Source organism: Chiroxiphia lanceolata, chromosome 5 (genome assembly GCF_009829145.1).
Source record: "Chiroxiphia lanceolata isolate bChiLan1 chromosome 5, bChiLan1.pri, whole genome shotgun sequence".
Taxonomy (NCBI): Eukaryota; Metazoa; Chordata; class Aves; order Passeriformes; family Pipridae; genus Chiroxiphia; species Chiroxiphia lanceolata.
Window position 1 is genome coordinate 72,831,572 of NC_045641.1, and position 26,060 is coordinate 72,857,631.

Below are 26,060 nucleotides of genomic sequence, written 5' to 3' on the forward strand. Positions count from 1 at the left end.
TACTTATTTGTGACAGTGTGACAACTTGCTACTGCCAACAGCTCTGCTGCAGTGATTCCTTACCTATATTTCAAAGATTATTTCTATCTCCAGCATTGTTTAGTTGGTGGAAACACCAACCAACCCTACAATGTATAGAGTATCAGATCTGGTGCAAGTCTGTGCGAGTCAAGCCAAGGCCTGCAGAGATACCCTGGAGCAAACAGCCACGGCCAAACTTCTCTTCCCAGGGCAAAGATCAAGTTATCCATTCCTGCTGCAGCAGTTACACAACACCAGAAATCAGCAGTAGCAGAAATTGCCTTCAGGGCCCAAGTGCTTAAACCACTGTTGTTCAAACTCACCCCTTTCCTGACCCTGAAGTCGTCCTCCTAACACAGGAAGGTGGTGCCTCTGCAAGTGAAGCAGATGAGGTTAAAAGCTTTAAGAATTGACTTTCAGAGAACCACAGAATTGTCAGGGTTGGAAACAACCTCTGGAGATCATCCAGTCCAACCTCCCTGCCAAGGCAGGGTCACCTGGAGCAGGGGACACAGGAACATGTCCAGGTGGGTTTGGGATGTCTCCAGAGAGGGAGACTCCACACCCTCCCTGGGCAGCTGTTCAGGGCTCTGCCACCCTCAGTGCAAAGTTCTTCCTCATGCTGAAGTGGACCTTTTTGTGTTTTAGTTTGTGGCCATTGCTCCTCATCCTGTCACTGGACACCACTGAGCAGAATCTGGCACCATCCTCTGACACCCACCTTGGAGATATATGCGTTGTTGAGATCCCCCTCCATCTTCTCCAGAATAAACAGGCCCAGCTCTTGCAGTTTCCCCTCATAAGACACACTCCAGACCCCTAAATATCTTTGTGGCCTCCACTGGACCCTCTCCAGTAGCTCCTTGTCTTTCTTGAACTATGGAGACGGAACTGAACACGATTCTCCAAATGTGGCCTCACCAGGGCTGAGTGCACAACTTTACTTTGGAGAAGGTGAGTGGAAATCAATCATTTAATGCTGAGGACTTTCAGGTTAAGCTTCCAAGTAACAAGCATTAGTACTTTGAATTGACATTCAAACACAATTATGGGGTAAGAAGAGCTTCTGTTAAAGATATATTTTGAAGTGAAACAGAACAGAGCTGTGCAACCACTCCTTCCTGCAAAGTCGTTTCACACCTGAAGTTTTAGTGAAAACACAACCCAAGCGGCTGCTGGAGGGGAAGCAAAGTCCTAATTTGTACCTTAGAGGGGTTGGAAGGATTTACATTTCGTTTCTTTTGAGGCTACATCTCCTTTATTGTCAGTTTTCGTGGATGTGTTGGTTGCATGCACAGTCACTGGTTGTCATCGCTGTAGTAGCGCTGTTTCATGGCTCGGTATTTCCTCAGGAAGTACAAAGCCTCCAGCTCCTTTATAACAAATTCACCCCGTGCAATCAGTTGCTTAATTTTCTCAGGGTCTTTCTCATCCTTGTGTTTTAGGAAAGCTGCTTTCAAACGGCTTCTAAAGTAGTCTGCTCCTTTGGGATACTCCCTTCCAAGGTACAGCAGCTTGGAGGAAAAAAAAATAATGTGTTTTTAATAAACTGAGTGTGCAGTGAAAGAGGTTCATTTTCTGGTTAAGGAAAGTGCTGGTGGCATTTAAGACACTTACATTTTTGTACAGTCTCACCACTTCACCTCTTAAAGAATTGGCCATTCTCACATTTCGGTGAACTCTTTATTCTTGTCTGATTTTTGGGTTTGTTTGGTTTTTTTACCTGAGGGATAATCAGTTGGACATTAGCCTTCCCTGGGAGTCAGCAAACCCCAGCCTCCTCCTCCCTAGGGCTCCCGTATCCTACTGAGCCCCTTTGGCTCTAACTACTTATTTTCTGGTTCTACTCTGTCTCTTCCACTTTTGGCTTCCTAATTTTTGTTCCATTTAGCTGCTCTTTCTCTTCTCCTATCTCACCTCTAACAGAAAACAAGAAACTTCCAAAAACTTTCAACCACTGTGGCACTTGGTGCTGTTCATCAGCTGCTTTCTTACATCCTCACAGTCCCTCTACCTGCTGGCCTGGCAGCTTCTCTGTGGTCTGCTAAAGAACCATATCTTCATATATACAGTGCTAAATATATAAAAATATATTTATAATATCTGTTTCTTAATATTAAATATATTATTAAATATAGTAACATTAGATGTATTTATATTGAATATATATTTACATATTCTATATTATATTTAACAGTTATATTTATTATAATAGTCATAATATTTATAATAATGGTTATTTGGATTTATGTATTTTATGTATTTGTGCATTTTTATGTAAGTCCATATTTTTATATATTATAGATTCTATATTCATATATCGTATATTCATATACATTTTGTATAGTTAATAAATCTGTACATTATATATTTACATACACATATATGTACATATATATACACACATACATACACGTGTAATATATATATATAACACATATATTTATAAAATGCAAATACAAACATATATAATACGTACATATATAATAAATATATACATATAATACATAAATATATGAAATACATATATAGATATAATACATAAATATATAATACATACATATATATCTATACATATATATATGAATTCCTATATATATATGTACAAATATATATATATGAATTCCAGCAACTGCTGCATTCCTAAATTTTGCTAAATTTAAAGTCTTTAAAACTGTTGAAGTGCATTAAATAGTGAGGCCAGTTCACGCTGGCAAAACGTAAGGTAAAAAGACAAATAATGTGTTAGTAACAAAGTGGTTGTTTTTTATTTATGTAAACCCAGAAGGGCCCGGGTTGGAGGGCACCTTAAAGCCCATCTCGTTCCAACCCCCTGCCACGGGCAGGGACACCTTCCACTATCCCAAGTTGCTCAGAGCCCCATCCGAGCTGACCTTGGACACTTCCAGGGATCCAAAAACAAAGGGGCATCCCAAACCGAACCGCAAACACGACCGGATTCCTGGATTCCAGCCCAGCCCCGGGGCCCGCGGGCCCCTCTATCCGGGCCGTGCCCGGGGGCCGCCGCCTCCCCTTCGCTGTGCCCGCGATCCCGGTGCCTCCTGCCCCGCTCCCCCCGCAGCCGCTCCCGGTTCCCACCCCGATCCCGGGAAGGCCGGACCAGGGTCTCACCCTCTCCCGGCCGGAGCCGTTCCCGGCCGGAGCCGCCGCCAGGCCGCGTCAGGCGGGGCCGCCCGGGCTGCGCATGAGCCGGGGGCGGAGCGGCCGGGGGAGATCCGGGAGCGGGACAGCCGGGGAGAGGGATCCTGCTGGGATCGGGACGGCCGGGGAGAGGGATCCTGCTGGGATCGGGACGGCCGGGGAGAGGGATCCTGCTGGGATCGGGACGGCCGGGGAGAGGGATCCTGCTGGGATCGGGCACCGCGGGATGGTGCGGTGGGGAAGGTTCAGGTGGTGGGGATGAGGAAGGATTAGGTGGTGGGGTGGATAAGGGTCAGGTGGTGGGGTGGGTCAGCGCTGGACCGAAGCGTTGCTCATCATCTGAAGTACATGGAAAAATATATATTTGAATATATATACTAAAAAAAAAAATATTTAAGACTGAAAAATACCACTTGTTTTTTTCTGGAGTCCCCAGTCCCGTGCCGTGGTTCGTTGCCGTGGATTCTCGGTGTGAAACCCGGCCGGGAGGGACGGAGGGAGCTCGGGCTTTGTTGCCACAACCGCTCCATGGTGACAGACTCCATCCCTAAACGCAGCCTGCCTACTCCTTCTTCCCCTTTTTGTATTCCCGCGTGGGTAATTAATCGCCCTGCAGTTACGAGAATTCACGTGGCGGTGTTTTGGGCGCTGCACAGGAAAGGTTAATTGGTAAAGAAAGGATTTACTGCTGGATGTTCGGCTTTCTGGGATCTGTTCTCGTTTCCTTGTAGTTATTTGGGGAAGTCCCCTAATTACGTTTCTCCGGGTGCGGTTCCCCAGCTGATGGCAGAAAACTCGGTGGTGGTTCTGTGACATTGCACGATGGGATTTAGCGATGTGGTTTAGCGGTGTCAGTCGATGAATTCAGAAAACACTGGAAAAATATTTTACTAAACTATGTCCTACACTAAAATATGTGTTTCATGTGCATTAGTTTTTTAACAGTGGGAATAAGTAAATACACTTCCTTAATCATAAGTGTAATTTAGCCTGATAAATTATAGCGGTCCGTAGTCTTGTGTTGGTGGCTAATTTTCTGCAGTATTGAAGTTATTGTCATTACAGTTTTTCAATAGTTAACCTCACCTAATTTTACAGAATAGTTGTATTTTCTAATTATTCGTTTATAGTTGATCCCCTGTTATCTGATGTTCACTTTACTTTTTTTTTTTTCCCCCTGATCTTTTAGGGTCCAAAATCGAAGAACAAGGTAGGTAGGCAGAAACATGCTCTAGTTCATTGCTGCATTTTTTTTTATCTGCTCAGGGTTAATTGAATTTGAAAGAGGAAGAGGCATCTCCAGGACTGAGGGAGCTGGGGGGGCTCAGCCTGGAGAAAAGGAGGCTCAGGAGGGATCTTCTCATTCGCTGCAATTCCCTGACAGGAGGTTGTAGCCAGGTGGGGGTCGGACTCTGCTCTCAGGGAACAAGGGACAGGATGAGAGGAATTGGCCTCAGGCTGCACCAGGGAAGGTCTTCAGATCTGACATCAGAAGGAATTTCTTCACAGAAAGGGTGGTCAGGCCCTGGAAGGGGCTGCCCAGGGAGGTGATGGAGTCCCCATCCCTGGAGGTGTCCAGGGAACGACTGGCTGTGGCACTCAGTGCTCTGGGCTGGGGGACAAGGTGGGCATTGAGCACAGGGTGGACTCACTGATCTTACAGGTCTTTTCCAACCTCGGTGATTCTGTGGTTCTGTGATTTGAGCCACAGACTGGACACAGAGTATGGTGGGTGGAGGGACAACAGGCAGAAGTCCAGGGGAAACTGGACTGTATAAATTCATCCCATGGATTATTCTTAATTCAGTAATAATGAATTTATCCACCCCCCACCCTCCCCAGCTGTGCATCTCAGTTGTGTCAGTGCTACGTTAAGGCATAGGAATGTGAAAAGAAATGGAGTAAAAAGTGACTACAAGTAATTGAAACAAGCAAATGTCCCTTTTCACTGAAAATAATCAAAGATTTATTTGTTTGTTTAAGTGAAAAAAAACCAACTGAATTCTTCCCTGAAATCTTATTGGGTAGAATTGTGGGGTTTACTGATTCTATTTCAGGATAATTTTGCAAAGAAATGCTCTGGTAACAAACATGATAAGATGCCCTCAAACTCTGGTGGTTATATGTGTGTTGTCGGCACTAAATTGTTACCATTGTTTTTGTTCCAGCTTCATGATAACCTCTGGATTCAAAGTCACCCTTATCTATATATTTACTGCGCAAAGTAGTGTAAAGTGAAGAGCTTTCCATGTAGTTATTTATATCTGAAATCAGCATCAAAGTATGAAATAACAGTATTTGTAACACACCTTGTGTGTGAAAAAGGATCAGGATTTATTTCCTTGGTGTATTTTTTTTATCAGTACCTTACCTTTTGACCTGAGTTTAGGCTGCTGTCACTCTTAGGCTCCAGCATGTAGAGGAAACAATGCAGAATATCATGGTTTGTTTCCTCCTATGTACAAAAAAATAGCTTTATTTGCCCCACTTGTAAATAATAATGTTGGCTTTGAATTAATTTTGCAGTTTAGATCCAATTATCACATTTTTATGTGTATCATCCGTGAGAAATCTGTGAATGCTATGAATTACAGGACAAAAATCAGTGTTCTATTTTGGTTCATCTGTTACATGACAGTAGATTTTGCATGTTACTTACTTTGTCTTTTATTTTTATAAACTAAATACCCAGACCTCAAAGAATTGACACACTGATTTCTGAGAAATCCAGATTTAAAATACAGTTTTTCTAGGATTAGGCCAGAGGTTGAATAGTGGACTGTCTGGAGTTGCAGTGAGGATTTTATAACAGAAAAGAGAACCCTTGCTACTTGTCTTTTGAATTAGATGCTTCTAAATGCCAGACTTGCCCCAAAATATATTTCCCAGTATTTCCTAAAATATTTGAAGTTATAACATCTGCTTTCTTAGCCAATCTACCTGTTATTCAATTTCTACATTAAAAACAATGTTCTCCTGTTTGTGGCCATGTTTGGGAATGTCTAGCATAGAATAATATATTAATTGTAAGAGCATATATTGCATCATGAAAATGAGAATAAAATTGAGTCCAGAATGTTTATTGCCATTCTGGGGGTTTCATTCACTGTGCAGGGAGTCTAAAATATTAATTCAGGGATCACATTTGAAGGGCAAATTTATAGAGTTGTACACCTGTCAGAATATATTAAAATAACACTGACATTTGTTTTCTTCTAATTTACTGCAAACATTAAGCCTGGTGGCAAAAAAGCTGAAAAGAAAGAAGAGGAAGTGAAGCTGAATGAGGGAGGTACTGTGCACTTCATTTATAGGGAATGTGATGGGCAAATCATTTATTTTAAAGAAATGTACAGAAAGTAATTTCTTGAGCTACATGTGAATTGATATTTGTGTTTCACAAACACGGGTGAGTCCTCTCTGTTTTCTGGTGTGAGCCAAATTCTGTGTTGGTTGATGCCACATCTCAGTGTCCTGTCAGAGCAATACTCCCTCCTCTGGTTATTTCTCTTGCAGTCAGGAACTTGGGAAGAATTAACTTGCCATTCCCCCATCCTGGTGGGGGCTTGGGCACGCTGTGACTGCTGCTAAGTGACTGCTAATCACTAGTAGCCTTTTGTGGGTGGGAGTAGCAGCTCAGGCAGGTTTGGGAACTGCTGTTGCTCTCTCCTCAGTGCAACACTGAGACCCTTGACATGATTTCCAAGTAGGTGGGGATGTTCAAGGCTCTGTTTGGGAACCTCTGGATTGATGTTCCAGTTTAGGCTGAAAGCTTAGAGGTTGAAATCAATTTTAATTTTCACATCCTCTCTGACTTTCTAGTCCTAATGGCAGCAAAGAGAAGCTTTGCTGGGATGGGGAATAGCTGATCATGAGGAGAATTTCAATGAACAAACAGCCAGAAGGTTGAAGTTGTAGGAAAGCAGTGGTTGTAGGAAAGGAGAAGAGTAACTTGGAACTAAACCACTCAGTTTCACCACAGACTTTGGATCAAGAACCTGTGTCCATTGAAGCTGGAACAGAAGGAGAGCACTCCTGCTGCTGTTTCTGAGGGGGGAAAAAGAGGACTTGTTGATCCTTGTCATATCGCCACTTGTATCATCACAGGCTGGTGGGGTAGTGCCATAGATAGTGTGTTTTAGTACTATGATTCAAATTAATTTGACTCATGTGGGAGAAGATTTCTGTGCAATGCTAAACATTCCTGCTGCTCATTTCATGGTTGTTTTGTCATTAGAGCTAATAACAAAATCCCTTGTCTGGTTTTATTCAGCAAAATATAGTTATGCTCTTGATCTATTCCCCAATCTTCAGATGAAGCTGAACGAGAAGAAGCAGCACGACTGGAGAAGGAGAGACTTGAACGAGAGCGCATGGCAAGGCTCGAGGCAAAAGTTAGTTTGTACTCACTGAGAAAAGCTCCTCCTATTTCTAAACTTGGGACGAGGTCTGTAAAACATCAGCGTGAGAATAGGAATTAAATTTCCTTCTGTACTTGCTGTTGGGAACAATATAGAGGAGATTTTCCAGCTTCCATGGATTAACATTAGTCCTAAAATCCAGCTAAGGCACTGGGAGATAAGATCCCACAAATTGAGGAGGTGCTGAGCTGGGTCAGTAATGGAACATAATGCATGTAAAGTCAAAGAAAATGATGCTGATTTTTTTTTTCCACTAAGGAAATGTTTAACTTAGTGTTGCTTTGATTTAGAAAAATAAATGAGATAGTCTTGCCTGGTTTTGATGCATTTAAATACATGAACTTTTGTGATATGTGATATTCCAGTTTGAATAAATGCCCCTTTTTTTCCTCCGTTCCACTATGCTTTCAACTGAATGTATTTTTTGTGTTCCCCGTAGTTATATTTGGTACAGCTGTGGCAAGAAAATATTGGTATAAATTCCTTAATTGGTTACATGTTGGGGCAGATACAGTGATTTGTGTATATATATGTGTGTGTATTAGACTATGTATATTTATTATTCTGACAAGACTGGAATTCAGAACAAAAACTGATTGGTAGTATCTAAGTATTTTTTCTGTTTTCAAAGAAAAAAGAGATTTACAACAAATATTTCTTTCTTTTTTTTAAAGAAAAAGTCATTCTTGCCTATGCCTTTTGTACTTTACAGACTATGTTCTTCCTCTAGGGAGGAGATGAACTTAAAATAATAGAAATTATTAGGCAAAAAAATAAAATAATCTTGCACACATTTTTCCAACACATGCTTACATTTTTTAGCAGCTCTCATTAGGATGATGATATGGAAACTGTTCAAGAGAGAGGTTAACAATCATATGACACATGATATTTATCATGTGGCTCAGCTCAGCAACTAATGTGATAACAGTAACATATTGCAAACTACCAGAGTCTTCTAAAAAAGCAGGTTACTTGCATTTGGATTTGTTTAAATAATATATTATTCAAATATCCCAAATATTTGTTTGTTTTATGTAAAATAATTGTAAGACCTAAGCCAAATATTTAACTTTATATATATATATGTGTGTGTATATATATATATATATATTAACAGTACCAAGAACAAAAGGAGTCTGAACTAGGAGAACTTAATTCACTGGAACAGAAGTTTCTGTCTGCACAGCAGTGGAAAATGGAATATAGAGAACATGAAAAGGTAACCTCTCTTGCCAAAATCCCTTGTCCTTCCTTTCCTATTTCTTTAATTCATTCTGCTTTTAAACATTTCCCGAAAAAAGCTCTACCAGGGCTTGAATTTTTTTTAATAGATTTTGAGACAATTGACAACATTTGCTTCAGTGGTTCCTGGATATCACAGGTCATCATTTGGAGAGAGATTGGCCAAGCCTTCAGAGCTGGAAACATGTGAAAATGCAGCTGAGAGTGAATGTCTGCAGTTTAGGGGGGTGGTTGAGTTGCCACACGATGGTGTTACGTACCTGTAAAGTTAATTTTTAAATAGTAAGGTAGAGAAATACGGTAGTAGAACATTTCTCTTGTGTGAATCCATCTTGCAGACACATCACTCAGTAACAATAACGTGAAATTTGGTCAGTGTGGCTCCATGTAAGGTTAAATAGACTTGCGGACAGAAGGATTTTCTCTTTGTCCTGTTTATCACTTAATCCTCTTAAAGCCACTGCAGAACAAATTTAGAATCATAGGATAAATCATGTTAGGGAGCACTTCTGAAATTCATGTAGCTCAACCTCCTGCATGAAGCAGGGCAAACTCTGAGGTTGTTATCAAGGTACTCAGTTGGGTTTTGGAAATTTTGAGGTTAGACATACCACAGTATCTTTAAGGAGCCACTTTGACAGCTTTACCACTTCTTCATTTTTCTTTATATGTAATAACCATTTTTCTTTAAGTGCAATTGGCATTTCCCTGTTACAGCTTGTGGTCATTGCCAGTTGTTGTTTGTGGATGTTTCTGAAAGTGTTTCTCGGAAGGACAAACATAAGACTTTTCTGTTTTCAAAAGTAAGGGCAAAATAGAACTATTGGTTTTAAAATAAATCTTCTAATAAAATACTGGTAGGTTATGGGAAATACCAGGGTTTGTATTAGTCTGTTGTTAACAATATTTAGGGCAAAAGAAATATATAATATCAAATGCTGAGTTTCCACATCGATTTCTGTACAATTTCAGTTCAGATTAACAGAAATGTTTACAATTTATCAAATATCTATCCTTTTTCTCAAAGAATGAGTGCTGTTATTTTTAAGGATGTGATGATGAAACTGAAGCTCTCTTTTAAGTGCAAAGATGTAAAAAAAAAAAAAGAAATCAGATATTTTAATTACTGAAGACTGATCAGTCTTTAATACAGGAGTTTCCAGGGCACTCAATACTCACCTACTATTGCTTTCTTAGAAGTCAGTGGAAATGCTTGTGGAAGTGCTTGGGAATGCAATTATACGAGTGTTTTTGCTTTAAAAGATCCATTTTACTTTGTAATGCAATCTTCTGTAACAGTATTATTAATCTTCACAGCAAACAGTGAGGCAATGTTTCCTTAATAGCCTATTATATGGATGAAAAAAATTACATTACAGGTGATAAATTGATCCCACAAGCCAATGTTAGGCTCATGTTTAGCATTAAGTGGGTTTAGTCTGTCACTATTTTTTTCTTTCCACCACTTATAAAAATGAACAGTAATTGATTTGAAAATAAAATTATTAAAAAAAACCCCAACCCTAATCTAGGATTTGACATTCCCCCCAGAGGTTTCTGAAACAGTTCATTTGGGGCTGGTAAGGGGGAGGGAAGCTCCTTTAGAGGCAGAGAAAGGAGGAATAAATATGTTGGAGTAGAGGCAGCTTTATTGCCAGTGTAGGAATTTTCAGTTCTGTAGGCATCACCTGGCCTGAGAACCATCTGCCTCTTCCCCCTGCACTGGTTCCTTGTTTATGTTCTCAGCCATTTATTCTTTCAGCCCCTCATTTGTGGCAGGTGCTGAATTAATGGCTTTGGTAGACAAACTCTACCCGTCAGGACAGAAACCACTGATAAATAAGTATAAACAGCAGGTGTTGGGTGGGCAGAAGTATCTTAACACATTAATATCAAAGTAAACCGGTTTTTTGCTGGCATAGGGATAAGCCCAGTGGTGTTAGAATCCCATTTAGATGCATTTAGGTGTGAGTGTGTCACTATAATTGTCTCTCAGACCCCCCCTTTTTGCTGTGATATCAATAGTCACTTGCACCTCATCCCTGTATCCTCTTTTCCTTGTTTTTTGTAGTGGGAGCATTACCTCAGCTGTGATGGAATTCCTGACCCAACTGTACCACAGGAAATCAACACTTTCATGAGCTTGTGGCGTGAAGATCAAGATGAGGATGTTCAGCTTGTGATGGAGAAGGGGGAACAGGTGCTAAATGTAAGTGTTAAAATGGTGTATTTTGGTTTCAGCCTCCTCCCTCTAACTGTTGTCTCTCTTTTTTTTTTTTTTGGTGGCTGTAACCTTCAAAACCTTGAAGTTTCCCTTCGGTTTTTATATTTTTTTTTTCATTACAGACTTTTTGTTCGCCCTCAAGAAGTCATTTATTGACTTTAAATGTGCATTTCATGGATTTGAGTGCAGTGTTTCTACACTGAGCTCTAGCATCCCAACATCCATCTTCCCTTCCATTTTAAACAACCTTGAGCCCAGAGCATATAATCTCCTGTTATAAATAAATGCTTTACTGGACAACGACCTCATTGTGTAACACTTGGGCCAGTAAAATATCACATAAGAGCAGGATTTCCCAAAACTGATGTTTACCAACAGGAGTTGCCAACAGTTGATGGCTTGTCAAGCAATTTTAAGCAATTGGAGCCTGCTCTGTAAATTTAGGGGTTTATTTTCATTCCAATTTAGAATTTTAGGATTTTATTTTCATTTATGCTACTTTATAGTATGACTGTATATATAACTATATAACTTTATATGCTAACTTCTTCAGGAAGTTAAATGGGGTCTTCCAGAAATTGAGGCTGAAAGTTTCATGTGTAATTTAGGTTTTATTGGACTGGTTTGGTTCTGAGCTATACTTCCTATCTAGCAATTCCTGTTAGGTGCTACAATTTGCACCTTCCAAATCCTGCCTTCGTCTGTGCTAGTCCTTTCCAAGAATTTCAATTGATAATTCCTCCTGGCAAGGATTTTTCTGATAATAATTACGTTAAAATGTAATTTCTGTATGTCCTTCTGCTTATTTATTTATTTGGGGTTTCGTGGTTGAGATTATTGTTACAGAAAAATAATGGTCGCAAAAATAAACTAATTTTGGATCAAAAGGCTTCATCATATGATCAGTGCAGGTCAATAAAAGATCTATGGTTGTAAGCTGAGATTTCACAGCCCACAGGTTAAGGAATGAAGGAATTGCATCAGAGGAGTGAAGGCAGACACACTTGAGCCTGGAGTTTCCAGCACTTTGATTGTCTATCTGAAAAATGCTGTCTTAACACAATTTCTAGAGATATGAGAGAAAAATACTGTGACTAAGATTTTTTTTTAGGTATAAAGGAAGCAAATTTGCCTCATTTTTTATGACAGAACAAACACAGTACATTAAGGGTGGTGTCAAAACAGAGATCCTTCTCCCACGTGTAATGTCTTTTAGTTAATTGAGAAGTTGCAGCTTCTTTTAATGGACACACCACCAAATGAGATGACAGCAAAAGAAGCAGTCCAGTACCAGGAATCTATTCTGGAATTGCAGGATCTGCTTCATCAGAAGTACAATGAAGCTACACAGCACCTGCTGAAGGTGAGTAAGATTTACTGTCTTGAAGTTGTGATATGGGCAGTGCACACATTTAAGTCTTAAACTGTTACAGAGGTGAGTCTGTGACTTTCCAAATTGAGCACTTGAGTTTCCAAATCGTGTGTGTAGCACACACCAGGCTTGGCATTCTTCAAAACTCCTGAAAATCTGAACTTTATAGGTGAAATTCTCATAATTAAGTCACTAAAGATTAAATTATGGTGAGATTTAGAGATGTGGAAAACAAGGGGGTTGCTGTATGAAATTTATTTCCTGCTTTGCCTCACTGATTTAACTTAAAACTAGTTGACTCTACAAAAAAAAATTGGAGATGTGAAAAGCAGGTCATAAGGTTACCTTGTGCACATTTTTTAACACAAGTTCATGTGACTAAAATATTTTTTAGACTAAGATCTTGGGAAAAGTGAAGATTATTTAAACAAGAAAATGAAAATGTACTCAGGAATCAGTTTTTGGGGTTGCATGTATAGGTAGTGATCTTACTGTTTCAAGTATATTAATCATATATATATATATAAGCATGTTTAGCAAAAGAATATTGCTAGAGGAAACAAAACCAGGAGAAAGAGTAAAGGAAATAGTGAACCAGTTGTATGTTCATAGCCAAAGCCCTCTGCAAATTAAGAAATGTTAAATTCTTGATTGCCTTTACTGAGTTTAGGATTAAACTCCTAATGTAATTATTTCACAGGGTTTTATATTGATTAAATGGTAAAGTAATCTGTGCAATGACTCTGATAGGAGTCCATTGTAGCTTTGTAGGTATTTTTTTGGGAGGTTTTTTTTTATTACTTGCCCTGAGGAGTATTTTTGAGGGCACATGATTAAGGGAGATAGGCAGTGCCATTGAGGGTAATCATGTAAGAACCCATATTTGGCTGACAGAATTTATGAAGTCAGAGGAAGAAAAATAACACAGTTCAAATTTTAACAAAGAAATTTGAGTTTATAACTGTTGTGGTTTAGTATAAATACAACACAGCTGGACTTGGTCTGGTGTATTTTCATTCTTACATGTTTTGGTTTTTTTATTTATTCAAGTGTAAATGTAAGTAAATCAAAATGATATAAATATGAAGAAAAGATTATTTAATTGGCTTTTTTCTTTGTAGACAGCTAGTATGTATGAAGATTCTGAAACTGGAAATATGCAGGCAGTCATAAAGGATAAAAATGTTACTTTCTGTATTTGGGTCAATCTAAGGAAGAAAGTAAGGTACAGCACCCTTAAATTCTTAATTTGAAATGAGACCTGGCCTTGTCTACCCAAGTTGAGTAAACACCAAGAACCAATTTCTCATAATCTTTTATATATATATATATATATATATGTATATAAATTTGTTTCTTAAAATGCTGCTGTAGAACTAGTTACTACCAGAACAAATTTCGAAGAAAAACAATAAAACTCATGCAGATAATTGAAATTCCTCTGAAAGTGATGTTCCTTGCTGATGCATTAAGTATTTTCTAAGCTGTTACAGTGGCTTGCAAAGCAGTAAATGGTGCTTTGTGCTCAGTTCTCTGTTAGATAAAAGATTCTGGAGCCTGGGATGCTCCAGAGTGGGTTCGGAAGTTAAGATTTGGATTTTTATTAGATTGCCGTTTAACTGGTGTACTTTTCAAAATGAGATTTTTGAGCAGACTACCTATTTCCACTGCACAAATATGAGGAATAAATTACTGAAAGGACTTTACCTTGACTCAGGACCTGTTGCTGTAAGCACCTAGAAGGCTGAGTGCTGGGCAGTGTCAGACTGACCTTCAGGAAGAGCCCATTTGGGGTGGCATTAAAGCCTTTTGTTCAGCACAGAGGTGCACTTCAAATATTCAACCAATAATTAAAAACTACATGTTGCTTTACCAGAAGATTCTTAGAACTTGTGACCAGCTGATCCTATCCATAAATAAGTATTATTTGGATTATTTTGAAAGGTGCTGAGACTGATGTAACACAGCTGGTGGCTTCACCTATGTAGGATTTGCCCATTAAATTAGTTTTACCAGGAATGTACTATATAGAAGAGCTGCCATCTGATTGTGCCTCATTGTCATCCTGTCAAGACATTATTTTGGCAGCTCCTGATCCCCTCAGTGCAGTGATGGCTTGGCTGGGAGGGTCTTACAGACAGCTGTCAGTACAAGTATCGTGACATCCCCCTCTGTTTCTTAGGCAGTGCAACAAATCTCAAAAGAGATTTGAGCATTTCTGAAGAAATACAAAAATAAGTGCTGCCAATCTTACTAGGGACTATTGTGTTTGGTTTTTTTTTTTGTTTGGGTTTTTTTAATTCTTGTTCCCAGGTTCAAAACTCACGTGTTCAGTGATGCACAGCACGGCTTTGATGTTCCCAAGTCCCTGGTTCTGAACAGCGCTGCCGTTCGCATTTTGCACACTCGTTACGACCACGTGTCTCCACTCTGGCTGCAGTGTCAAGGTCTGCCAGACCTGGAAGCCTTAGAGAGCAAAGAGTTAGCTGAGCATCCAAAAGACAATGCAGAAGAACCAGGAGAAGAGGAAAAGAAAGCCAGAGAAGAACCCAGCATACCTGCTGAAGAAGAAACGTGTCCTGCTGGGAGAAAGGTGGGTAAAAACCCTCAGCACGGGATATTGTACATGGCTCTTGTTAACTTGAGGCACAGTCACAGCTTTTTACTGTGTCCTGGGCATGAGAGCCAAGTTCTTAAATGTTTTATAGAAAAAGGCAACTTGTATTAGTGCTCTCAGATCTTCTCAAGGGAATGGAAAGATGGATGGCCAAAGGCTGTCGGATAGAAGGTAGAAAGGGAGGTTTGGTGCAGTCGGCAAAGATGAGTTGGCATTTGGTTGGTGGTTTTAAGAGTAGGATCAAGCCATAGGGAACACCAGGTGCTGTTGTAGGATCACACAATCACAGAATATGCTGAGTTGGAAGGGACTCACAGGGTTCATCGAGCCCAGCCCTCAGCCCTGCACAGGACCATCCCCCAGAGTCACACCCTGTGCCTGAGAGGGTCATCCAAAAGCTTCTTGAACTTTGTCAAGCTTGGTGCTGTGGCCACTTGTCTGGATATTTCTGTAACTCACTCACATATGTACAGATGAATGGATTCTACTTCTGAGATAAAATCCCTGCAGAAATCCAATTTTAGGAAAATTTGCAGCAGGCAGAATGGGATTCAGAGTTGGTGATGGCTGTGCAAGTACTTAGCTGACCCTTTGCTGTTAGAGGGCTTTTAAAATACTGTTTCTGGGTTCCTGTTCTCTTCCTTGGCATTCTTCCATGGAATATGTTGGCTTTAGATATGATGGCTTTAGGCTGCATGGATTTGTATTCTTCCTCCTGGGTTTGGGTTTTTCACTTTGGGCATCATCTGCGGCCTGCAGGTAAATGATTTGTGTTCTCTGTCTTAAATTTCTGCAGAAATAACTGTAAAACATGAGATTCTATGCCTTCTTAGTGTGTTTAGAGCAATTTTACAGATTTCACAGAATATTCTGAGTTGGAAGGGACCCACAAGGATCATCAAGTCCAACTCTTAAGTGAATGGTCCATACAAGGATCAACCCCCTGTTCATGATCTTTGTTTTTCTCCTTTTCAGTCCCCAGCAACTTTGTAGTGAATCAGTGCTTGAAATCCTGCTATTCTTGGTTCCTTTTTTCTTCTTTTTTTTTAATATGACAAATCTTTTGACAGTTTTCACCCACATTTCTCAGCCTTTCTTTAACCTCCTTCTTTTTATTTCTTCTCTTTTTGTTTCCCAGCTCTTTTTCTCAATCCAGTTCTGTGAATTTTCCTCTTCCTTCTGAAGGCTCCACTTCTCTCACATTCTGTCCTTGTTGAGGGGATGTGTGTTCTTCCCACTTACTGGCAGACACACACACACAGGGCTCAGGAGGTGCCTGTGCTTCCAAATGAGTGGCTCATACCTTGAATTGCCATATTCCTATTGCTGTGCTTCCAGAGGAGTCCACTATGATAGGGATGAATCTGTATCTGGGTTGGAAATTTGGCTGGAAATCCAGGGTAATGTGTCTCAGCATCCTCCTGTCTGGCTCTGCTTTGAGTTCCCCCACATTCCTGTGCATAAACACACAGTGTGAGAAAGGGAATAAATATCATGGGCTAAAACTGCAGGTGGGGTTCTGGCAGTGTTTCAGGAGGGCTTTGGATTCAGCCTTGGCTTACATTCTCTTTGTGCCACCCTGGTAGCTCTACAGTCAGCATAAACATAATTTTGGAGTGCCACACACTGCTAAAAAGGTGTCAAGTGCTTGTATGGTACTTGAGGAGCTCAAGAGAAAATTTGCTGTGGAAATGAAGTCATTACTTTATCTCTATTTATACATCCAGTTCCAAATCAGAGAGCACCTTTAATCTAAACTATTTTTGCTAGCTAGGTAGAAATCATTTCTCCTAAAATTTTGACCCTGAAGCAAGATTGGTGCAGATCTTGCTGGAAGAGTAGTGTACTGTAGATACTGTACCCTGTATCCTTGGGCCTCCTTGGAGGAGGTGATATCCTCTTCTTTGTTGTGTCTGTTTCTGACTGATGGAAAAATGTCTTTTTCCTTTTATATAGAGGAGTGTTGTCTCATTGAAAGAAACCAGCAATAACATGGAGGATGTAAATGAGACAGAGGAGGAAACTGAGAAGAAATCAGAAATCTTGGACAGATCATCACAAGGTATTTGGTGTGGTTTTACGTGCAGCATCACAGAAGTACTTATGCTAAGTATTTTATATATTAGGAAGAAATTGTTTACTGTGACAGTGGTGAGGCACTGGCACAGGTTTCCCAGGGATGCCCCATCCCTGGAAGTGTTCAAGGCCAGATTGGATGGGGCTCTGAGAACCTGGTTTAGTGGAAGGTATCCCTGCCCAGGGGATGGAACTGGGTGATCTCTAAGGTCCCTTCCAACCCAGGCCATTCTGTGATACATGGAAACATTGCAATATAGATCTCTGTGTGAATGGAGCAAAGCTTATAAATATATTGATGTTTTGATAACATCTGAGGTCTGTTGACATTTCTATTAATGATTGTTAAATGCAGAGAGATAACAGGACAGGTAGGAAAATGGAGTTTGCCCCCACACACTTATTTTCATTTATTTGTTATTTATATTTATGTTCATGTACATGTTTATTAAGTTTATGTAGATATATCTATTATTATATATATATATCATTATATATATATATGTTTATGGGTGAGACATACAATGTGTATGAATCTACCAGGCTGTCTGGTGAGATTGACTTTCTCAGAAAAAAATGATTCAAATGCATATAATGGTAGGCATTTGAGTAGTGTGGAGTGTTACTTAAGTGTGTGCTTAAAGCAAGATTCACGCTGATACGCTTTCTTAAAACAGGGCCTAATTCTAGGCCATAAAACAGTTTTTATCTGTCCCACATAAGTTACAAATGTTTTCAGGGTTGTGGTGTCATTATCTGGTTTAATAAGTGAGTTTTCTTGTAGTACTGACTGAAATAAAACAACTGAAAACTATTAGTGTAATTTAACTCAACTTTACAGCCTTTTCCTTGTTTGAAGAAACCAAAGCCCACACCACAACATTTTCTGCTGAGCGCAGTCCAAGGAACCAATTGTCAGACTAGACCCTGAAGACCATCCAAGCAAGGTTTTCCAGAGAATATAAAGGATTTAGGCTTCATATGGAGGAATTTGCTGTGTTGTTTCCATAAGGCTTTGAAAATCCCTGCTTTTCAGAATAGAGTTGAAGGGATACTCAATTATCACAAACTCAGTGAAAACAGGGAGCCACGTAAACAAGGGTTAAAAACCAGGAATGCAAAAACAGGGGAAAGGAGAACTCCTGCAGTTCTCTGGGTTTAACCTTATTATACCATTCTTAGGAAGTTAAATTAAACTTGGGACAATGAATAATTTTGTTTAGAAGACACTTAAATATTTTTATATTGTTATCTTTAAAAAGCAAGTTCAAGTGTGCTGGTAGTAAAACTGTGTTTTACCTCTTGTGAATTTTTTGCTCAGAATAACTGCAAAAGGACATTATGGTGGTGTGTGAATACAGTAGAATAAAACCTCTGCATAATGCAACTAAATCTGACATAAAAATTAACACCATTTTCACTTGTTTTTTTTTTTTTTTTAAAGTTTGAAGACCATTTATATAGATAGTTGTCATTTTTTTTATATGATCTCACTCTCTCAAGGCAAATTTCATAACACTTACAGTAGCTGTTTTTACAGTGTTGAACACTTTTTTTCCTGAACCCTGTCAACAGTAACTTGTCTCTCCTCCTGTAGCATCCCATGTGATGTTTTATGTGGGCTTGTTTGGTTTTGTTTTTTTTAAAGAAAATATTTCAAGCCATTTTTGTCCATGGCATTGATACCTTTTAATAACATTTTCCAATTAATTAAACCTTCAATTCAAACATGTATGTAATATATAGGTAATTATGCATAGAAAAATATGAATTATCTTTGCTATCTGAAAATTGTGTTTCATGGTAAATCCCTCCTGCTGTTCATAATTATCATGTCTTTTGCCTTCAGCACATGACCTTTATAGTATTTGTCGTGAAACGAGTGTTTTAAGGTCACTCAAAAAAATCACAGTAAAGGTGAATTTTTTTTACCTCATTTCTTTTTATATCAATACAGTCTTACTAAACCTGTCCAGAATCTACTGGGAAATTCTTCTGTGGTTAATGATGAGACTTGTTTTGTCAGTAAAATCCTTATACCTATGTAAACCATTTTGAACTGGCTGCAGATTCAGAGCAGAGAGTAATCTGTTAAAAAGCTCAGTTCCAAGACAAGAAGAGCTTTTCACTGCCCAGCTCTCTTTTTTCCCCCTCCATTTCGTTTATTTGTTAAAAGCTCTGTGGAACACCAGCAGGTGGGGCTGAAACGCTGCCGAGTGTGAAGCACTCCAAGTGAAAAATAAACAGAGGTGGGAAAGTTCAGTGTCTCAGTTTGAGCACCATGTGGTTTGGTTATTTTTTTAGAAGGGGATCCACTGGCGCAGGAAGAGACAAGAGACAAAGAAGAGGCAGCAGCAGCTGCAAACTTTGTTGATTTGCAGCGGTTGATGCCGGTGGGGGGTGTGTTCCACATCGATGCCCTGCAGCTCCCACCTCAGGTCATGGAAGTCAATGACTGGACCATGGTGGAGGTGAGTGAGGGAAGGGATTACACCCTTTGCAGGCCTCTTCCCTGGCATCCCTGGAAAGCTGCTCCTCAGGTGTGTCCCCACTCTACGCATCCACGATTTCTCCAACAGAAAATCAAAGGACCAAGTTTATCAAATAATTTTCCAGTTGCACTTGGCCAACTTTTGGAGCAGCTGAGGGCACCTGTGTGGTCACTGTGTGCTCAGTCAGTGGCTCATCAGCATGGCCAGAGCAGATCCACGTGCTGGTAAACAGTCTTGGCCAAAGTAAAAGCAAACAGAAGTCCTCAGTTTTTCGTATGTGAAAGCAGGCTGGTAACAAAGTCACTGCATTTTCACTGCCAGGCTCTGCAAGATAGTTGGGAGTTGTAGTAACTGTGTTCTAGTTTCCCGCTGCTGGAGCCTGGTGCAGTGCTACTAACATCAGAGATTTGTCTGTGAAGCTGAAAACCTTTAATAAGCAAAATTCCCACTCAAACTAAGGAAGCAGGACAGGGGGTAAATCAAGAGTCTGGGCTCCTCATTCCCAGCCACACACACATGCGACCTCTCCTTCCCTTGGGCACCGTGTGGACAGAGCAGAATTAGACCTGCTTTTGTCTCTCAGGCGTTCTTGGTTCTTTTACACTGTGGATCTGTTAAAAAAGGACTCTGCCCACTGGTGGCACTGCCTTAAGGGACTTACGGGAAAAAAAAAAAACAAACTAGGCTGCTGCATTTTCTAATAAAAATGTTACGTGTCCTTTTCCCATCTTGCCAAAGTTAGTTGATGTTGGATTGGAGGTGTATCCATATTCCCCAGAAGAGGCTGAGGATGCCACAGAATCAATAATACAAATAACCCTCAGGCTGCCTGACAGTGTCGTGTATTTTGACAGTCCTGTGGTAGCCCGATGGGATCCTGAAGGTAGGAACTTAGAGCATAGATTTGTTTTAAGTTTGAATAATGAAATTTATATCTGAGTTTTACTATTGTCAATTCAGAGCCCAGAAATAATTTGGGGACTTCAATGTTAATTTATTTGTTTTGTTTTGAGTTGTTTTTTTTATTCTATTTTGCTTCTGCACCATATCTAATGATGGATTGCTTTGTTGAGGCTTTTTGCTGTAGCTTTTTAATATAAATGGAAAAAAAATACACAGCATTTAATGGGCAGCAGTACCACAAATCAGGTTTTGCTGAGGCAAAGTCCACATTGAGCCAAACTAGCTCCTAACTACATATGTTAATATTGTTAAAATATGAAATTCATATGTTAAAAACCAACTGTGATATTCTAGTTATTAGATAAATACAGTGTACCTTTGGCTTTACATGGATGAAAGAGAGTAGAACCTATTAAAGCATTTAAATGTTTAAAGTTACTCTTAAAAATGATCTTTTGGGCTGCTGTTTAACAGGTAAGAAATGACAGTTACATTAGTGTTATATTTTCTTTTCTTTTGAAATTGAGAAGCTTTCCTGTCAAAATTAGCCCAATCCTGTACTTAAAGACAATTAAAAGGAGGGGAGTTTTTACCTTAAATTAATTATCTTTATTTTGTGGCTGATATTTTAACTGTGAGTGAACAGTAGTTAATCTGGGGTATCTTTACCTATTCTTCCTCAGCACATATCACTAGCAGAAGCTTTCCATGTCTATCTTTGTATTTTTGCATCCTTTTTGTACAGCCCAACAATGGAGAACTGATGGCATCAGCAACATAAAGTATGAAGCACAAGAAAAGAGCATCACCTTTGTGATGGGTGGCTTTTATACAGTAGCACTTCTCCAGGATGCTCATCTCAACATACCATATAAAGCGTGGGAATTGCAACCCACTGGGGTGGATGAAGCACTCCTTGTAGTTACTACACATTTGGCAACAATTCAGATACAAATTAAGGTAATGCAAATAATTTTTTTAATCAAACATTGGCAGTTTAAAAAAAAAAAAAGGCAAACCATAATTAGTATAGTATCCTTCACTAAGAATTTTAGATGTTTCCACAAGACAAGTTTGAATCTCTCTCTGTGCCAGTGAAAATGAGGGAGGATCTCTTCCTTTCCAAGCACTGTCCCAGTTATTTAAATTTCAGTTATTTTCTGTGAGCTGGTCAGAAGGAAAAATATGTATGATTGCTCTGCAAAGTTCTAGTAAACGCTTTGACATGGAGTCTGCCTTGCTGTATTCAAGACTTCCAGCAGCTAGAGATTTGAAAATTATTCCTTTTTTCTCCCAGCTATATCAAGAGGAAGAAAAGCATTTCAGACAGCCTACTATTAATGCTACTTGTTCCTTCTAAAGGTTCAAGTTACAGATGATTGTCCATCTGTTCATTAACGTATAAATCATGATATGAAAAAAGTTCAGGTGTGTATTTTCTGAATTCCTACAGAAAAGTGGCTTTCTTCAGGACATGTAAATGAAATCCCAAGCCCAGTGTAGCAGATAATGTATGTAACTCCCAGAACAGCAAAGATGTTACTGTTTAATGCCTAAAGCAGTGAATGACTTCCATGCCCACTGAGTTGTTTTCACTGCTTTGTACAACAGGGTAATCAGTGTATGTTGTCCGCAGTAGTGGTGGAGGAGAAGGATGTGCTTTCCCACATTGCAGGAAAATGGATGAGTCCACTTGCCCTCAGAGCAGCTTTGAAAAGAGCTGGTGTGAACATTTTCCCAGGAGAGTATTCTCACAACTATGTCCCTGTGACCAGGAAGGTGAGTAAAAGGAGTGAATTTTTTTTCCACCCATTTTTCACTTGCTTTTCACCCTTTCTTGCATGAAGACCTGCAGTCCAGAATATACATGTGTGCTGCCAGCTGAGCCAGTGGGTTCTGGTTGGTTAAAGCAAGCTTTTCCTTACATTTGTATAACACAGTCAGTCCCTTTCCCAGAGATAAAAAACAAAGCACCTTGTATTTTTGCATTCCAGGCTGCCCTGGCAGAAGTTAAGGCCTGTCAACAGATGGCTCTGCTTGCACCTGCATTTGCTTTTGCATCGAGCAGGTGGAATGGAGCAGCAGGCCCAGAGCACGTAGTGTTCAAGGTTTGTGGATTTAGTTTAATTTCATTTACTCCCTGCTGCAAAGGGAGGAATAAGCGACTTAAGCACTGATTTGTTTCCACCTGTAAATTAAAACGTGGTTAAAGCTTCTCCCAGACAGACAGATACTCCCAGTTGTGGCTGTAGATAGAGAACACACCATACTGTTGAAACCTTCAGCAGCTTTCCCCTTTAAGTTAAATGCACATGCCACACAAATATTTAGCCTAGTATTTGGTCTCAGGAATAAAAACTCAAATAAATTATGCCTGTTGCACCTAGCTAGGCTAGGAGTCAGGAACAGCAGCTGGAGTGCCCAAACCTTGGAGCTTAGAGGCAAACTAGATGGAAGATTTCAGTGTTAATACAGCACCTGGTCATCATGGCTGGGCTTTGCGAACGAAGATTTGGGAAGGCACTATCCACATTTGCTGCAGGCACGCTGGTGGCTTATGAGGCCAACACGTGACAGACATATCCGATTGCAAAAGGCGCAGCAGAAAGACTCCTTAGATGGTGTATTTTGCAAGATACGGTTCTTTCTGCGTTGCCTTTTTTCCTCGAGAGTGATCCTGCGTGAGTTCTCAAAGGAGACAGCTGCGTTATAGATGGTGTGTCTCCAGGCCTCCCGATTGGAGGCCAGAGTAGACCAGTTATGATGATCAATATGGCCAAGGCTGAGATGTTGTTTCAGGGAGTCCTTGAATCTTTTCTTTGGGGCTCCTCTCATGCGGCAGCCAGTGGCAAGTTCACCATAGAGCAGGATCTTAGGGAGGCGGTGGTCCTTCATCCTTGAGACGTGCCCTGCCCATCGCAGCTGCGTTCTCAGTAACATGGCCTCAATACTTGTGACAGCTGCTTGCTCTAGTACAGATGTATTGGTCACAAAATCTGACCAGCGGATGTTAAGGATTGTACGGAGGCAGTGTTGATGGAAGCGTTCTAGGAGACGCAGGTGGTGGCGGTAGATGACCCATGATTCGGAGCCGTATAGGAGAGTAGACAACACTATGGCTTTGTAAACACCGATCTTGGTGCTTTTCTTCAAGTGTTTATTACGCCATACTCTTTTGTGGAGTTTTCCAAAGGCACTATATGCCTTAGCTAACCTGTTGTCTATCTCTCCGTCGATCGTACCATCTGAGGAGATGAGGCTACCAAGGTAATTAAACTGTTGGACTGATTTGAGCTCTGATTGGCCAATGGTGATGTGGGGATGATGGGGGACTTCCTGAGGTGCAGGTTGATGGAGGACCTCTGTCTTCTTTAAGCTGACTTCCAGCCCAAAGAGCTCAGCAGCATCTGCAAAGCAGGATGTTAAACGCTGCAGGGCTGCTTCTGGTACACAGGCTCTTAGGCACAGAGAGGCAATATTAATATTGGTTTAGGGGGGTTGTTTCTGTGTTACACTCACAAGAATTTAGAACTTCACACCAGAATTTATCCTCTGTCAGTGGCACAGGCTCTCTTACAGTGCATTTTTTCTTGCAATAGGTAAGGGAGCATCTTGAAGCAGATTCTGTCCAAGACAACAACTGGTCTCTTTACATGTTTAATGGTCAGAAAGCACAAAAGCTCAAAATCACTGAAACGAGTGAAGCTTTTTCAGAAGAGATAGAAGAAGATTCTGAATTTCACTCCACACTCTACCATCTGCTTAAGGATTTTGCCAGCAAAGCAGCAATGGATAAAGTGGAAGGAGCCAGCTGCCTGTTTATGGATGTTGTGTATCAGCTACTCCTTACTACCAGGGTTTTAACATACTCTTAAATACTGTGTGTTTTCCTTCAAAACTTTATTATCAAAAGTTCTCAATAAAGTTACATTTCAAGTCTAGAACCCTGTTCTATTCAACTCATTGAAACAGCTCCAATGACTCAAATGCAAACAATTTTCTCTTAGTTCTGTTCAGGTTTGCAATTTGAAAGTAGCTAACAATAAAAACAACTAAGTGGTCCTAGCCACAAGAGAATAACAAACTTATTTTGCTTGAACAGAGACCCTTTCAGCTACTGGTAAAGATGACTTTTGTCAGAATAGGGGGAAAAAATATATATATATACACACACTTTCATTTCAAGTCATGCTTTAGAGAAAGAAAAAAATCTCCCAAAAAATACCCACAACCCAGCAAAACAAATCCAAACATGTGACCTTAAATAAACTATCTCAGCTTCTTAGAAAGTACTTGAAAGTACAACTACAGAAGTCAGAACCTTGGTTATACTGGGGGGGGCCCATTGTGTCGCAGTCTTATGTAGGGCCACAGCAGCTGCTGTAGTGATGTCCAGGAGTCCCCAGTTCCTACAGGTGCTGCATCTGCGGGTCTGTGAAGGGACAGCCCCGTGAGGAAGCTCATGAGGGCAGCCAGGAGCACCAGGATGGAGACAGAGACCCAGAGGGTTTTGTTGGCATTGGAAAAGGAAGCCTTGAAGTCGGACACCCACGATGACATCAAGTTGTACCTGTGCAGGAGAATAAGGCAGAGCAGTTTTCCTTCACAACTTGGAAGCTCTTCCCACCTCACCTCAAAAAACCCCTAAATTAGGTCCCACTAACACAGATCTTTATCAATAAAGTGACAAGGTTGGTACTGTAGGTTGTGTTCTGGGTTTAAAATGCAGTCCTCATGAAAGCAAGTTTCAGGTGGCTTACCCAGCTTACAAGTCCACTCATTTCCCCTGGACCACACGCTGTTTCTGAAGAGGGTTCACAAAAGCTGCCTTGCAAGATCATCAAGAAATCGTGCTTGGGGAAAGCACTAAAAGTTCTGGCCTTCTGCTGTTTTCTATGGCTCTGGTGCCTTCCCTGAGGTTAGGAGAAAAGTCTTACCCTCCCTGACTACCCAAATCCTAGACTTCTCATGACAGTGGGTACCTCCATCCTTTATGGAACAATAGAGAATAATATATATTTGTCCTTGCTGTCACACACCAGCATAATTGTCTTGTTTCTCCCTCGATCAAGAAAGCATCCAGGGGAGGTTTAACATTCTGTGTTCATATGGAATAAATGGTTTTATTATCCCCTGCAGAGGCAACAAGCTCCCTTTTCTGTAAGGCAGGGGCTTCCAAGGGATACATGGACAGCACTCTCTTCCTTGACTTGAGATATTCAGAGCCATTAGCTGGGATAGTCTGGAGTTAGTCTGGATAACCACTTGTGTAATCCTTACTCATTTTTACAAGATTACACACTAGCATGACCAAGTAGCTGAGCTGTAACAGCTCCCAGAATAACCAAAAGAAGTCAGATTATAGCATGAGGCTTCTCTTTCCCTCAGCATCTAGGATTAGGAATGAATTCCTGGAGGAGTGAGTCTGTGGTACCCAAGATTACTTCCTCACAGTTGGTTTAAGTGAGTATTAACAACACAACCACAGCTCCAGCTTTGCTTCCCTCTTCCACACAAACATTAATTC

At 40.3% G+C, this 26,060-nt stretch overlaps 3 protein-coding genes across 6 annotated transcripts in view; 1 reads left to right on the forward strand and 2 right to left on the reverse strand.

The window, feature by feature from the left end:
• Positions 1–1,067: 1,067 nt before the first annotated feature.
• ETFRF1 (electron transfer flavoprotein regulatory factor 1) lies at positions 1,068–3,245 on the reverse strand. Of its 3 annotated transcripts, none has more exons than XM_032687202.1 (3): positions 3,154–3,245; positions 1,639–1,744; positions 1,068–1,535 (listed from the first exon to the last, which is right to left on the reverse strand). In XM_032687202.1, exons 2-3 carry the CDS (start codon positions 1,681–1,683, stop codon positions 1,320–1,322), a joined length of 261 nt encoding a protein of 86 aa, XP_032543093.1. In that variant the 5' UTR covers positions 1,684–1,744; positions 3,154–3,245; the 3' UTR covers positions 1,068–1,319. The 3 variants fall into 3 exon arrangements, with proteins under 3 accessions (XP_032543093.1, XP_032543092.1, XP_032543094.1); XM_032687201.1 differs by having other exon boundaries at positions 1,639–1,745; positions 3,105–3,216; XM_032687203.1 differs by lacking the exon at positions 3,154–3,245 and adding an exon at positions 1,939–2,052.
• CASC1 (cancer susceptibility 1) lies at positions 3,177–24,474 on the forward strand. Of its 2 annotated transcripts, XM_032687194.1 has the most exons (16): positions 3,177–3,412; positions 4,373–4,393; positions 6,421–6,475; positions 7,498–7,577; positions 8,725–8,826; positions 10,921–11,058; positions 12,290–12,436; positions 13,567–13,670; positions 14,759–15,038; positions 17,019–17,124; positions 19,443–19,609; positions 20,369–20,513; positions 21,279–21,493; positions 22,145–22,312; positions 22,528–22,641; positions 24,133–24,474. In XM_032687194.1, exons 1-16 carry the CDS (start codon positions 3,227–3,229, stop codon positions 24,406–24,408), a joined length of 2,304 nt encoding a protein of 767 aa, XP_032543085.1. In that variant the 5' UTR covers positions 3,177–3,226; the 3' UTR covers positions 24,409–24,474. The 2 variants fall into 2 exon arrangements, with proteins under 2 accessions (XP_032543085.1, XP_032543086.1); XM_032687195.1 differs by lacking the exons at positions 3,177–3,412; positions 4,373–4,393; positions 6,421–6,475; positions 7,498–7,577 and adding an exon at positions 7,584–7,728.
• LRMP (lymphoid restricted membrane protein) overlaps positions 24,419–26,060 on the reverse strand; it is a 37,214-nt gene continuing 35,572 nt past the window's right edge. The window contains exon 39 of the mRNA XM_032687193.1: positions 24,419–25,103. Coding sequence (XP_032543084.1) covers positions 24,860–25,103 — 244 coding nt within the window. The 3' untranslated portion in view covers positions 24,419–24,859. The remainder of the gene's footprint in view (positions 25,104–26,060) is intronic.